Consider the following 14326-nt stretch of genomic DNA (forward strand, 5'->3'; position numbering starts at 1 on the left):
CTGGACAAAAGCATCCGCCAACTCCTGGACAGTCTGTGGTGCAACGTGGCGTTGGTGGATGGAGCGAGACATGATGTCCCAGATGTGCTCAATTGGATTCAGGTCTGGGGAACAGGCGGGCCAGTCCATAGCAGCAATGCCTTCCTCTTGCAGGAACTGCTGACACACTCCAGCCACATGAGGTCTAGCATTGTCTTGCATTAGGAGGAACCCAGGGCCAACAGCACCAGTATATGGTCTCACAAGGGGTCTGAGGATCTCCTCTTGGTATCTAATGGCAGTCAGGCTACCTCTGGCGAGCACATGGAGGGCTGTGCAGCCCCCCAAAGAAATGCCACCCCACACCATGACTGACCCACCGCCAAACCAGTCATGCTGGAGGATGTTGCAGGCAGCAGAACGTTCTCCACGGCGTCTCCAGACTGTCACGTCTGTCACATGTGCTCAGTGTGAACCTGCTTTCATCTGTGAAGATCACAGGGCGCCAGTGGCAAATTTGCCAATCTTGGTGTTCTCTGGCAAATGCCAAACGTCCTGCACATTGTTGGGCTGTAAGCACAACCCCTACCTGTGGACGTCGGGCCCTCATTACCACCCTCATGGAGTCTGTTTCTGACCGTTTGAGTAGACACATGCACATTTGTGGCCTGCTGGAAGTCAGGCACAAAGGCGGAGGTAGCGGTCTTGCTGCTGGGTTGTTGCCCTCCTACGGCCTCCTCCACGTCTCCTGATGTACTGGCCTGTCTCCTGGCAGCGCCTCCATGCTCTAGACACTACGCTGACAGACACAGCAAACCTTCTTGCCACTGCCCGCATTGATGTGTCATCCTGGATGAGCTGCACTACCTGAGCCACTTGTGTGGGTTGTAGACTCCGTCTCGTGCTACCACTAGAGTGAAAGCACCGCCAGCATTCAAAAGTGACCAAAACATCAGACAGGAAGCATAGGAACTGAGAAGTGGTCTGTGGTTATCACCTGCAGAACCACTCCTTTATTGGGGGTGTCTTGCTAATTGCCTATAATTTCCACCTATTGTCTATTCCATTTGCACAACAGCATGTGACATTTATTGTCAATCAGTGTTGCTTCCTAAGTGGACAGTTTGATTTCACAGAAGTGTGATTGACTTGGAGTTACAGTGTGTTGTTTAAGTGTTTCCTTTATTTTTTTTGAGCAGTGTATACATATTTTAGGCATTTAGCAGATTCTTATTTAGAGCAACTTACAGGAGCAATTAGGGTTAAGTGCCTTGCTCAAGGGCACATCGGCATATTTTTCACGTAGTTGGCTCAGGGATTCAAAAGAGCGACCTTTCAGTTACTGGCCCAACGCTCTTAACCACTCGACTACCTGTAGGCCCGTTCTTCACTGTCTCCAATCTCACTCCTAACTCAATAACAGGCCGGCTCAAGCATGAACCATTACATAGAGTACTGTTTATGCCATAGCTCTGAGTCTTACTCAACTGTCCTCAGTCACACTGTTTATATTGGTCTTGTCCCACCCTGTCCCAATAAGAATTCACCATTACAATGCTTTTATTACCCCAGTTCCTTCCCACCCTTGGAACTTGAAACCGTTCAATTGAGTTATTCACCTCCCTGTTTATTGACTCCAGTATCTTTATAATCGTCTGTAATTAAAGTAATTTGTTTGGGGAATTTAGACCGTGACCTCAAATCATATATTTTATTGGAGCTGTCTGACTGCTTCAGTGTCGTCAGCCGAGATCAAACTTTATAGATTATCTCAACCTTATAGATGCAAAAGGTGCTACATGTACAGGGCTGTGATCCACACCCATTAGACTAACTGTCCTTTGACAATGGCCGTCGAAAGAAGTGGACCAAAGTGCAGCGTGGTGAGCGTACATTTTTATTTTATTTAAAATGTCGCCAACAAAACAACAAACGAAGAAACAACCATGAAGCTTACAGGGCTAAAGTGCCACTAACAAAAGTCAACTATCCACACTGAAGGAGGGGAAAAAGGGCTACCTAAGTATGATTCCCAATCAGAGACAACGATTGACAGCTGTCCTCGATTGTGAACCATACCCGGCCAAAACATAGAAATAAAGAAACATAGAAAACAAAACATAGAATGTCCACCCAAATCACACCCTGACCAAACCAAAATAGAGACATAAAAAGGCTCTCTCGGGTCAGGGCGTGACAGTCCCAGGATTATGTTTCTTTAAAGGAATCGCATAAAGAGTTCGCAGCCTATTTATTTGTCCGTGTTGATTTGTTAATGACATCATACTGAATCATACTATCATCTAATGTGCATTTGTTGAAAGAGCATGTTAAATGGTTGGGTGAAATTGAATGATATCAAATATAAACAAAATGTTATTATGAAGATAACATTATTACACTACAGAATGTGTCAAACTCATTCCATGGAGGGCCGAGCATCTGTGGGATTTCGCTCCTCCCTTGTACCTGATTGATGAATTAAGGTCACTAATTAGTAAAGAACCCCCTTCACCTGGTTATCTAGGTCTTGATTGAAAGGAAAAACCCGCAGACACTAGGCCCTCCATGGAATGATTTTGACACCCCTGACCTATAGTATAAAATAAACTGATGTGTTTATATATTTATTTTTTATTTCACCTTTATTTAACCAGGTAGGCAAGTTGAGAACAAGTTCTCACTTACAATTGTGACCTGGCCAAGATCAAGCGAAGCAGTTCGACACATACAACAACACAGAGTTAAACATGGAGTAAAACAAACATACAGTCAATAATACAGTAGAAAAATAAGTCTATATACAATGTGAGCAAATGAGGTGAGATAAGGGAGGTAAAGTAAAAAAAAGGCCATGGTGGCAAAGTAAATATAATATAGCAAGTAAAAATTGTAGATTTGCAGTGGAAGAATGTGCAAAGTAGAGATAGAAATAATGGGGTGCAAAGGAGCAACAAAAAAAAAACATTAGGGGGAAAGGTAGTTGTTTGGGCTAAAATATAGATAGGCTATGTACAGGTGCAGTAATTGGTGAGCTGCTCTGACAGCTGGTGCTTAAAGCTAGTGAGGGAGATAAGTGTTTCTGTTACTTCCCTGAAAAAGGGGAGAAATAATCACGAGAGTGATACGGTATCATTTCCTCAATAATAACTTTTAGTGCAATCATTTTACAAAAGTAACACATTTTACAGAACACCAGATCTACAGGAAATAGATAGTTTTTAGGGTGCAAGGCTTATTCAAGTCACAACAGTATACACTAATTCACTGAAACAGTTACTAATGTCAATATAACTGTCAAGCACAAAGCTTTAACTCAGTAAACCATAACTCAATTTATCAAAAGGCAATAAAGTATTTGAAAAACCATTATACAAATAACACCGCAAAATATCTTATTAACAACGCACATGTTCATTCACAATCGACATAAAATGGCAGCTACTCTCTGTACGAAGCTATTCTTCGCTACAACCGAGCAGGGCTCATATTACTCTCTGCAAACTTAATTCTAACTTCCTCAAGATGCTACTAAGACACACCTTAAACACTCTTGACATGTTAGCGAGTTATTGCATTTAAATTACTATTTTTTTATCATCAATAACGTACCTGAAAAGGGGAGAAATAATCACGAGTGATACGGTTTGTTTCCTCATGGGTGGAGACCAGAGCAATCGATTTTAGGCTTATAAATTAAGAGCATTTAGTAGATCACAGATTAACACTTTTACCCTTCCATTAGGCACCACAAAATAAAGTAATCAATATAACGTTTACACATTCCTCTCACAATTTGTACCCTTTGTACGCTTGACGGATTTGAACTTCAACACAATTATATGAATGTTATCAATCTCTATCCACTAATACTGAATGCATTATATTTTTAACCTTAGATGTTTTAAGATCCTTACATACTATGAACTTACTAATACTTTTTAATGTATAACAGGCTATGAATATTTTCTTTAACCTGTCACATTTCCAGTTTCAGAGATTTTTGCAGTTCGTTCCAGTCATTGGCAGCAGAGAACTGGAAGATGAAGTGGCCAAAGGAAGAATTGATTTTCAGGGTGACCAGAGAGATATACCTGCTGGAGCGGGTGCTACAGGTGGGTGCTGCTATGGTGACCAGCGAGCTGAGATAAGGGGGGACTTTACCTAGCAGGGTCTTGTAGATGACCTGGAGCCAGTGGGTTTGGCGAGGAGTATGAAGCGAGGGCCAGCCAACGAGAGCGTACAGGTCGCAGTGCTAGGTAGTATATGTGGCTTTGGTGACAAAACGGATGGCACTGTGATAGACTGCATCCAATTTATTGAGTAGGGTATTGGAGGCTATTTTGTAAATTACATCGCCAAAGTCGAGGATCGGTAGGATGGCCAGTTTTACAAGGTTATGTTTGCATGAGCCGCAGGAGTGAGGGATGCTTTGCTGCGAAATAAGAAGGCAATTCTAGATTTAACTTTGGATTGGAGATGGTTGATGTGAGTTTGGAAGGAGAGTTTACAGTCTAACCAGACACCTAGGTATTTGTAGTTGTCCACATATTTTAAGTCAGAACCGTCCAGAGTAGTGATGTGGGACGGGCGGGCAGGTGCGGGCAGCAATCGGTTGAAGAGTATGCATTTAGTTTAACTTGTATTTAAGAACAATTGGAGGCCACGGAAGGAGAGTTGTATGGCATTGACGCTCGTCTGGAGTGTTGTTAACACAGTATCCAAAGAAGGCCCAGAAGTGTACAGAATGATGTCGTCTGCGTAGAGGTGGATCAGAGACTCACCAGCAGCAAGAGCGACATCATTGATGTATACAGAGAAGAGAGTCGGTCCAAGAATTGAACCCTGTGGCATCCCCATAGAGACTGCCAGAGGCCCGGACAACAGGCCCTCCGATTTGACACACTGAACTCTATCAGAGAAGTAGTTGATGAACCAGGCGAGGCAATCATTTGAGAAACCAAGGCTATCGAGTCTGCCAATGAGGATGTGGTGGTTGACAAAGTCGAAAGCCTTGGCCAGGTCAATGAATATGGCTGCACAGTATTGTTTCTTATCAATGGAGGTTAAGATATCGTTTAGGACTTTGAGCGTGGCTGAGGTGCACCCATGACCAGCTCTGAAACCAGACTGCATAGCGGAGAAGGTATGGTGGGATTCTAAATGGTCGGTAATCTCTTTGTTGACTTGGCTTTCGAAGACCTTAGAAAGGCAGGGTAGGATAGATATAGGTCTGTAGCAATTTGGGTCAAGAGTGTGTCCTCCCCCTTTGAAGAGGGGGATAACCGCAGCTGCTTTCTAATCTTTGTAATCTCAGATGACACGAAAGAGAGGTTGAACAGGCTAGTAATAGGGGTTGCAACAATTTCGGCAGATCATTTTAGAAAGAAAGGGTCCAGATTGTAGCCCGGCTGATTTGTAGGAGTCCAGATTTTGCAGCTCTTTCAGAACATCAGCTGACTGGATTTGGGAGAAGGAGAAATGGGGAAGGCTTGGGCGAGTTGCTGTGGGGAGTGCAGTGCTGTTGACCGGGGTAGGGGTAGCCAGGTGGAAAGCATGGCCAGCCGTAGAAAAATGCTTATTGAAATTCTCAAATATTGTGGATTTATCGGTGGTGACAGAGTTTCCTATCCTCAGTGCAGTGGGCAGCAGAGGAGGTGTTCTTATTCTTCATGGACTTTACAGTGTGCCAGAAATGTTTTGAGTTTGTGTTGCAGGATGCAAATTTCTGCTTGAAAAAGCTAGCCTTGGCTTTTCTTTTACCTGTGTATATTGGGTTCTAGCTTCCCTGAAAAGTTGCATATCACGGGGGCTGTTCGATGCTAATGCAGAACACCATAGGATGTTTTTGTGTTGGTTAAGGGCAGTCAGGTCTGGAGAGAACCAAGGGCTATATCTGTTCCCGGTTCTACATTTCTTGAATGGGGCATGCTTATTTAAGATGGTGAGGAAGGCATTTAAAAAAAATAATCAGGCATCCTCTACTGAAGGGATGAGATCAATATCCTTCCAGGTCGATCAGAAAGGCCTGCTCGCTGAAGTGTTTCAGGGAGCATTTGACAGTGATGAGTGGAGGTCGTTTGACAGCTGACCCATTATGGATGCAAGCAATGAGGCAGTGATCGCTGAGATCGTGGTTGAAAACAGCAGAGGTGTATTTAGAGGGCAAGTTGGTTAGGATGATATCTATGAGGGTGCCCATGTTTACGACTTTGGGGTGGTACCTGGTAGGTTCATTGATAATTTGTGTAAGATTGAGGGCATCAAGCTTAGATTGTAGGATGGCTGGGGTGTTAAGCATGTTCCAGTTTAGGTGTCCTAGCAGCACGAGCTCTGAGGATAGATGGAGGGCAATCAGTTCACAAATGGTGTACAGAGCACAGCTGGGGGCAGAGTGTGGTCTCTAGCAGGCGGCAGCGGTGAGAGAATTGTTTTTAGAGAGGTGGATTTTTAAAAGTAGAAGTTCGAATTGTTTGGTACAGACCTGGATAGTAGGACAGAACTCTGCAGGCTATCTCTGCAGTGGGTTGCAACAGCGCCCGCCTTTGGTCGTTCTATCTTGTAGGAAAATGTTATAGTTAGGGATGGAGATTTCAAGATTTTTTGGTGGTCTTCCTAAGCTAGGATTCAGACACGGCTAGAACATCCGGGTTGGCAGAGTGTGCTAAAGTAGTGAATAAAACAAACTTAGAGAGGAGGCTTCCAATGTTAACATGCATGAAACCAAGGCTATTACGGTTACAGAAGTCATCAAAAGAGAGCGCCTGGGGAATAGGAGTGGAGCTAGGCACTGAAGGGCCTGGATTCACCTCTACATCACCAGAGGAATAGAGGAGGAGTAGGATAAGGGTACGGCTAAAAACTATGAGAATTGGTCGTCTAGAACAACCGGAACAGAGAGTAAAAGGAGGTTTCTGGGGGCGATAAAATAGCTTCAAGGTATAATGTACAGACAAAGGTATGGTAGGATGTGAATACAGTGGAGGTAAACCTAGGTATTGAGTGATGATGAGAGAGATATTGTCTCTAGAAAGGTTGGATAAGGTATAATGAGCAGGGCTAGAGGCTCTACAGTGAAATAAGCCAATAAACACTAACCAGAACAGCAATGGACAAGGCATATTGACATTAAGGAGAGGCATGCTTAGTCGAGTGATCATAAGGGTCCAGTGAGTAGTGAGGTTGGTTGGGGTAACGGCAATTCAGACAGCTAGCCGGGCCATCGGTAGCAAGCTAGCATAGGATGGAGGTCTGTTTTTAGCCACCTCATGCGTTTCCGTCGGTAGATTAGTGGGGTTCCGTGTGGTAGAGGGGATCAATCCAATTGGCAAAATAGATATAGTTATAGTGACCCAAGAACAATTGTCCGATAGACCTATTCAGATAGCAGCCGATGAGACAGCTAACGATTAACGGGCCGCAGATGGGCATTCAGGTAGCGTCGCGACGGAGTGGCCAGTTGGATAACTCCCTCGGGCAGATAACGTCGGTAGTCCAGTGAAGAAAGGCCCGGTGGGGCTCCGCATCGGCAGTAAAACACGGGTCCAGATAGGTGATTGTAGCTCAGGAGTGGCTGATGGAACTCTTCAGCTGGCTAGCTCCGGAATAATTGATGTTTGCTCCGGGATCGACGTAAACCAATAGTCACACGGATAGCAGCTAGCTAGCTGCGAGATCCAGCTGTAAATGTCCAGAGCTTGTGGTTGAAATCCGGGGATATGCAAAGAAAAATAGGTCCGGTGTGTTCTGGTCTGAGTAGCGTTGTACAAAACTGGTGATAGCTTTTCGAGCTAAAGGATAGCTGATGACCACAAACCGTGGTTAGCTGAATACTAACGTTAGCCAGTAAACTGGCTAGCTTCTGGCTAGCTTCTGGTTAGCTTCTGGCTAGCTTCTGGCTAGCTTCTATTGTGGATTTCAGATCAATTCTTATTTTATTTTTTTAATTGGTGAGGCGGGTTGCAGGAGAGTGTTTTGAAGTTGAATTTTTGGAAAATAAAATATATAATGATATGCGAAGAAAGATGTAAATATATATATATATACACGGGACACGACAAGACGAGGACGTCTGACTGCTATGCCATCTTGGTAAGAAAATATAAGAAAAAAGTTATAAGATAATCTCTTTAAATGTTCCTTGATATTTTATCATCCCCTTTTGAACAATGTTATTTTCCAATGATAAGACAGTGGACTGAGAGGAAAAATTATTTGAGAGATCATGCTCAAAACAAATAGACATTGATCAAATACAGTAGATACTGAAACATCTTTTATTATGTATTTTGGGACAATTCAACCAAACCTCATACATTATCATTTGATCAACAATGATATTCAAAAGCATGTTTGTTTTGTCAATTTAAATATCAAATATGGTCAATTTATCAAAGATTGCACAGTGCTGTACATTCACCGAGCATACAGGCAACACCAAAGCGATGCCATCCAGAGGAGATTAAAACATTTTAACATTCCTGGTATTCCTTTTAGCTGTAGGCGGAACCAGGCTTTTAATGACAGGTTGGTTTGGATGGGCAAGGGATCTATTTTTTCGGGACCTCCATCTCCACATCCTCTGTACGGGAGACCACCTTTCCATCAACCATCTCCTCAATCACCGTCCTCACTCTCTTTGTCACCACTGGCTCAGCTACAAAGTAGGGACAAATAACATTTGGTACACTTAGGGTTGGGCATAGCTAAAGAGGAGAAGCACAGAGCTATGAGAACACATAGCAGCTTAACACATTCAAATCAACCAAATCCTTTGTGTTCTAGAGTGCTTCACAATTACTACCGCTGGGTTCAATCAATATGGAATTTGATATGATAGAAAATGGTCTCGCTCTACTTACGTTTTTTGACCTCAACAATCTCAACCTTCTTGGTGATGACAGCTCTCCTGGTGTGAAGAAGATATTTTAAGTGTTAAGTACCTTCATACTGAACAACTCTACATTAATCTCTCTACTCTGTAACACAGTCTCTATTGCCCAGTTCCAAATTGACCCATGGCCCCTTCCCCTGTGCACTTCTTGTAGATCTGTAATGATCAGATAGGCTGCTGTAGGTCATTTGCGTAATGATGATTGCTCCATCTTGCTCTCTAGTAATATTCCCACCATAGTTCTTGCATGTATCCAATCCTTTTAGATTCAAAGTGCCTACAGCAGGTGTTGTGTCAAAGGGATAGGGGAGGGGTTGATTTGTAATTGGGTATGTAAAATGCACATTTATAATTTACATTGGGGATGTGAAGCCCATGTAAATCCCATTGGGTATGTAACTTAGGGATCTGCAGCCTTCTCTTCTCTCCTCTCCTCTCCTTACCCGACATCCTCTCCGTCCAGCAGCCTCCTGTACTCTGCGATCTCCATCTCCAGCCTGGTCTTGATGTCCAGGAGCATGCGGTATTCGCCGGCCTGCCTCTCGATGTCCGTCTTCATGCGACCCAACTCCTGCTCCAGGCTGTTGACCATGCCCTGGAGCTGGTTCAGCTGCATGCTGTAGCGGGACTCTGTCTCATTCAGCTGTCCCTCCAAGGCTGATTTCTATAGGGAGAGGGGGAGGAAGAGGAAGGGTTAAAGACTTCAGACGATTCAACAAGTAGTGTTGATTTAGGCTACCCACACTGACATCAGTGAATGATTGAGGTGAAGTTCCTGGTGAGCACGTGTTTTTAGAACTGAGTTTTGAGGATCCCAGCTGTGGTATAACAAAAACTGTTATCCTCAACTTAACTTCATATATCCATCAATCAAAGAGCTTGTCAAAAATGAAATGTAATATTATTATAGTTAGTGATCATTACAAAGCTCGGAGTTGACTGGTTGCTTCTCTCTTCTCTCTCTGCAACTAATCCATAATCTTCAGTTTCTAAAAGGTAAACCTGAGGACTCATATGTAACCCGTAGGGTAGGAATGTATTTATGAGGTCTAAATTATCATATTTTTACTGTGAGGTGTCAGTTGTACTGTACTGTTCAACTGAAGGTGGAATCTTGTAAATGTCATGTATTTCCGAATTCCGAGTAATCTTCTACAGTAATTACACCTAGTCTAGCTCTAACTCAAACTCATACGTGTAGCATCAACTAGGAGGCAGAGAGGGGTGTGACGTTAGGGGGGTTGAGGAGGCTTTTGTTTCCTCACCAGGCTGAGCTGGGACTGCAGCTCGATCTGCAGGGCCTGAAAGGTCCTCTTGAGCTCGTTGATCTCACTGCGGGACGTCTGGAGGGTCTCTGTGCTGCTGGTCACCACCTTGTTCAGCTCATCAAACTGGGACGTACACAAGGAACACGGTAAGGGTTGTGTAACTCCACTTGTTCTGGTAATATGCACAAAAGTCATTCTCCGTGGTCTGATATCTCTATATTGACATGATCAAACTAGTATAAGATAGCTTCAAGTATGTGATCACAGTAATTGGTTGTTTATAAGCACTTTAAATACTGCCCTCATAGGACATAGTGCTTTTAAGATGTGCATTTTCATATTTTCTAAAACAGAACAGATGGATCAAGAGTTTCTCCCTAGACAAGGTTGGGCTCTTCTTCTCCTCACCTTGCCCTTGTACCAGGTTTCCATTTCGCGGCGATTCTTCTCGGCAATGCCCTCATACTGAGTTCGGATCTCCTCCATCATCAACGCCATGTCCTGCTGGGGTGCTGCATCCACCTCTACGTTCACTGAGCTGACGTTCATGTGAGCCCGCATGGCAGCAATCTCCTATAAGGGGCACAGAGTGATGACAGAGGTCAACACCAGATGAGAGGCCAATGGAGGTTGCCACTGGGTAGGCTGTCACTGGGTAAGATAAGATACAACTTGACTGTCCCAGACAGGGAAACTGTCTAGCACAATTACATAGGGGTGTGGGGTAAAATTGGGTCACAGACAGGTGGTGTCTCAGGTTCAACCCCATCTTTCATAACCTAGTTACAGTGTTCATGGTCAGCTTCTCTGACATTCTGTATAACCGTCCTAAAGTAAGTATATGATAACTTACACTCAAGGTACTCCAACATGAAATAATACTTGTGACCATGTGATCTCAAGTGTGGTTTTAACATCTATGCCATACTGCTGCAGTGCTTGTGACAAATTTGCTGACAGCTTTAATGCTACCCAAACAGAGACAGCACAGACACTTCAAACAAAGTCTGTTTGATCTCTTGTTTGCATTGTCATTGATACAGCCAAAGACAACACTGCTTGGCATGCGATGAGAATGAATTATGTCTCTGACAACTCCATTTGACTCTCACAAACCACATTGTTTTCATCTAGGTAAAATGTATAAGAATTTTGAACTGTGGGGAGGTCTTGCTATTGACAGTGCTGTGCCATGACTCTTGGGGATATGGTATGATAAAAGAGGGGCTTTGTAGGGGCTTACAAGGCCCCTACAGTGCCCTGAGGAACACCCACCTCCTCATGGTTCTTCCTGAGGTAGACCAGCTCCTCCTTCAGCCCCTCAATCTGCATTTCCAGGTCTGACCGGGACATGGTCAACTCGTCCAGAACCTTCCTCAGTCCAGCAATGTCTGCCTCCACTGACTGACGCATAACCATTTCATTCTCAAACCTTTCCAGAGGGAAATGGAGTTAACCAGCATTATTAACAGTTGCCGCCAACAGTAAACATACCAAATGGCACAAATCCAGTCAGACCAGTTTTATGTGCAGTTGACCGCTGATGATGTATCTAAGGTGTACAGTAATGTGACATTTAACATCACGTCATGGGCTCATTGACCTTGAGTAATGTTATAGTAGGTGTGGCTTCATACTGTAATAATGGTATAAAAGTTGCATGACTCAAGTTTACATATGACGTATAGTTCCCATTCCAATCCTGATTTAAAGTATTATTCTAAGATGAATTCAACAGTTGTTTGCTGCTTCCATCTTATAGACCCTTTGTACTCACTTGACTTTGAAGTCCTCTGCTGCCAGTTTGGCATTGTCTATCTGCAGGAGGATACTGGCATTGCTCAGAGTGGCAGCACTGATCTGAGAACAGGACAACAAAAAATGGTTGGTACATGGTACATAAAAAAGGAAGACAACTACACACAGTCAGGCTTATCACAATGATTACATCATTTGCTTGCGTGCTAAGGAGACGCCTATCAGAGCTATAATAGTGTGTTAGTAACTTATTGATTAGCCTCCTACCCACGCATATAAATACTGTAGCCTATCTATGACAAAGGCCACACCGTTATGTATGGGAAATGAAAATAATCAGCATGACTTGGATCACATCAGATGAAATAATACAAGATGCTATTGAACAGTGGTATGATTCAATCCGTGTCATCATCACGCTCACGGCTCTCCCGCTTGAAAGAAGTAATGTAGGCGGCGTGAGTGTGAGTGTGAATGTAAATGTTGACAGGGAGATAAGTTGAACAGAAGTGGTTTCACCTGCCAAGCCCTTTTTTTGGTAATTGCTTTCTTTCAATAGAGACAAATATACTAAACAACACTCATGACATGTAAGTCCTATAATCCATCACTACTGTAAACGTGGTATGATTCCTCTATTAAAGTCAAGGGTTTACAAATTCACATCCTGAGGGCACACTTATATTGCAGCCTGACAGCTTCATAGATGCAGTCAGTCAATGAACAGTATGACTAGAAGCTAGAACTGAATTGTATATGAGAATATATGTTGTTTCCTGCCTGTGTAGAAATGTTTAGACATTTTACTTTTGTAAATGATATATCCTAATTTAATTTTTTCTCATCATAGAAAACTTAATCCAAACTCAATAGTAAATAGGGGTGAGGTTGATGAAACAAAATGTAATAATATCAATCTCGCTCAATATAGAAATATACTGTATTTATGATGCCCTAAGAATACGCACCTTTCTGCGCAGGTCGGCAAGAGTAGCTTCGTATTTACTGTAATCTCTAATGACCGGTGTCTTCTTCTCGTACCACTCGCGGATTTGACGCTCGAGCTGAGTATTCGCCGTCTCCAAGGAGCGCACCTTCTCCAGGTAGGTGGCCAAACGGTCGTTGAGGTTCTGCATGGTGGCCTTCTCGTTGACCGACACTGCATTACTACCATAGCTGCCATTGTCACCTCCAAGCGCACTGGACAGATCGAAACCGCTCCTGGTGCCCGAAGCATAAGATACGCGGACACTCTGTCCCCCTGCCCCTCCATAGACGCTTGGTGCCCGTGATGCGATGCGACTCTGGTAACCTCCTCCGAGAGACATGGAGGATGAGCCTCGGCTGCCTCCATAACTTCGAAGTGATAAAGCACTCATGGCGACGTTGTGATGATGGGTATGTAGAGCTGACAAAACCCGGAGTGGTACTTCGAAGAGATGGTGGTGAACCAGTTCAAGCCTGATAGCAGAATATATACCCCCTTGGAGGTGGGAGCGGCTGGATGTCGCATTGAGATAATTATGTACGTGAATAGATATTCATTAGGCATCCAACAGGTGTGTCCTTAGTCAGCTCATTAAAAAAGGGAACTAAGGTGTGGTGCGCGTGAGAGTTAGCTGGCATTCTCCCTACATAATTGTTTTCACTTTCCTGTACAGCCTGACATCTGTCACGGCATGATAAACCTCAGATAAGCAAGTTATGAATATGATAAGATAATAGCTCACGTTTTAAGAGATAACAAACGACTGGAACCCGCAACAGAAAGTCTGCTTTCCCCTCTAGTCACCGAAAAATTTAGGATACAGTAAAATAGGCTCCTCTACCTAAACTTTGTAGAACAGTAGGCTAGCTCACATGACATGCTCATGTTGGTAGGCTATATTTTGAGGAGATGGAAGGATCATAAATATTTTTTAAATACAAATTATACATTTCATCAATATTATGTTTATTTTTCAAATGTTATTGGGCAATTATATTATGTTCAAGGGTAATGGTAACAGGTTTAGAAGTCTCCCAAATGTGGAGGCTAATCCAAATCTGACGTCCTTAGGTCTAATAAAAATAGGTAACGTTATTTCCTCATAGTTAGTGAAAATATATAGGTGTTCCATTTAGAAAATGTAAATGCATTGATCATCATACCATAAAAGTAGTCGGTGACGTGACATGGGGCGTTGATAAAGAGGAATTTATGAAATGGTTACCCTGATATTTATTTGATGGTTCACTATGTTAAAGATTCAAATAGGAAGTTACAAATTGTTAGAGAGATGTCACTTGAATCAAGAGGACATTCAGGACATGAGAGAGACTTCAGGAATACAATAACTATTACCTTCAAAAGGGTCTCTAAACTTCACATCAAAGTTATAGTTGGTTGCCCATTATTGCACAAATACAGGTATTTGTGGATTGCCCA

The 14326-nt window shown here is 43.1% G+C and overlaps 1 protein-coding gene across 1 annotated transcript; it reads right to left on the reverse strand.

The window, feature by feature from the left end:
* Positions 1 to 8232: 8232 nt before the first annotated feature.
* LOC110493627 (keratin, type I cytoskeletal 13-like) lies at positions 8233 to 13371 on the reverse strand. Its single transcript, XM_021568007.2, has 8 exons — positions 12867 to 13371; positions 11918 to 12000; positions 11416 to 11572; positions 10549 to 10713; positions 10138 to 10263; positions 9316 to 9536; positions 8841 to 8887; positions 8233 to 8635 (listed from the first exon to the last, which is right to left on the reverse strand). Exons 1-8 carry the CDS (start codon positions 13275 to 13277, stop codon positions 8529 to 8531), a joined length of 1317 nt encoding a protein of 438 aa, XP_021423682.1. The 5' UTR covers positions 13278 to 13371; the 3' UTR covers positions 8233 to 8528.
* Between the last annotated feature and the right edge of the window lie 955 nt (positions 13372 to 14326).

The sequence above is a fragment of the Oncorhynchus mykiss genome, chromosome 17, assembly GCF_013265735.2.
Source record: "Oncorhynchus mykiss isolate Arlee chromosome 17, USDA_OmykA_1.1, whole genome shotgun sequence".
NCBI classification, from domain to species: Eukaryota; Metazoa; Chordata; class Actinopteri; order Salmoniformes; family Salmonidae; genus Oncorhynchus; species Oncorhynchus mykiss.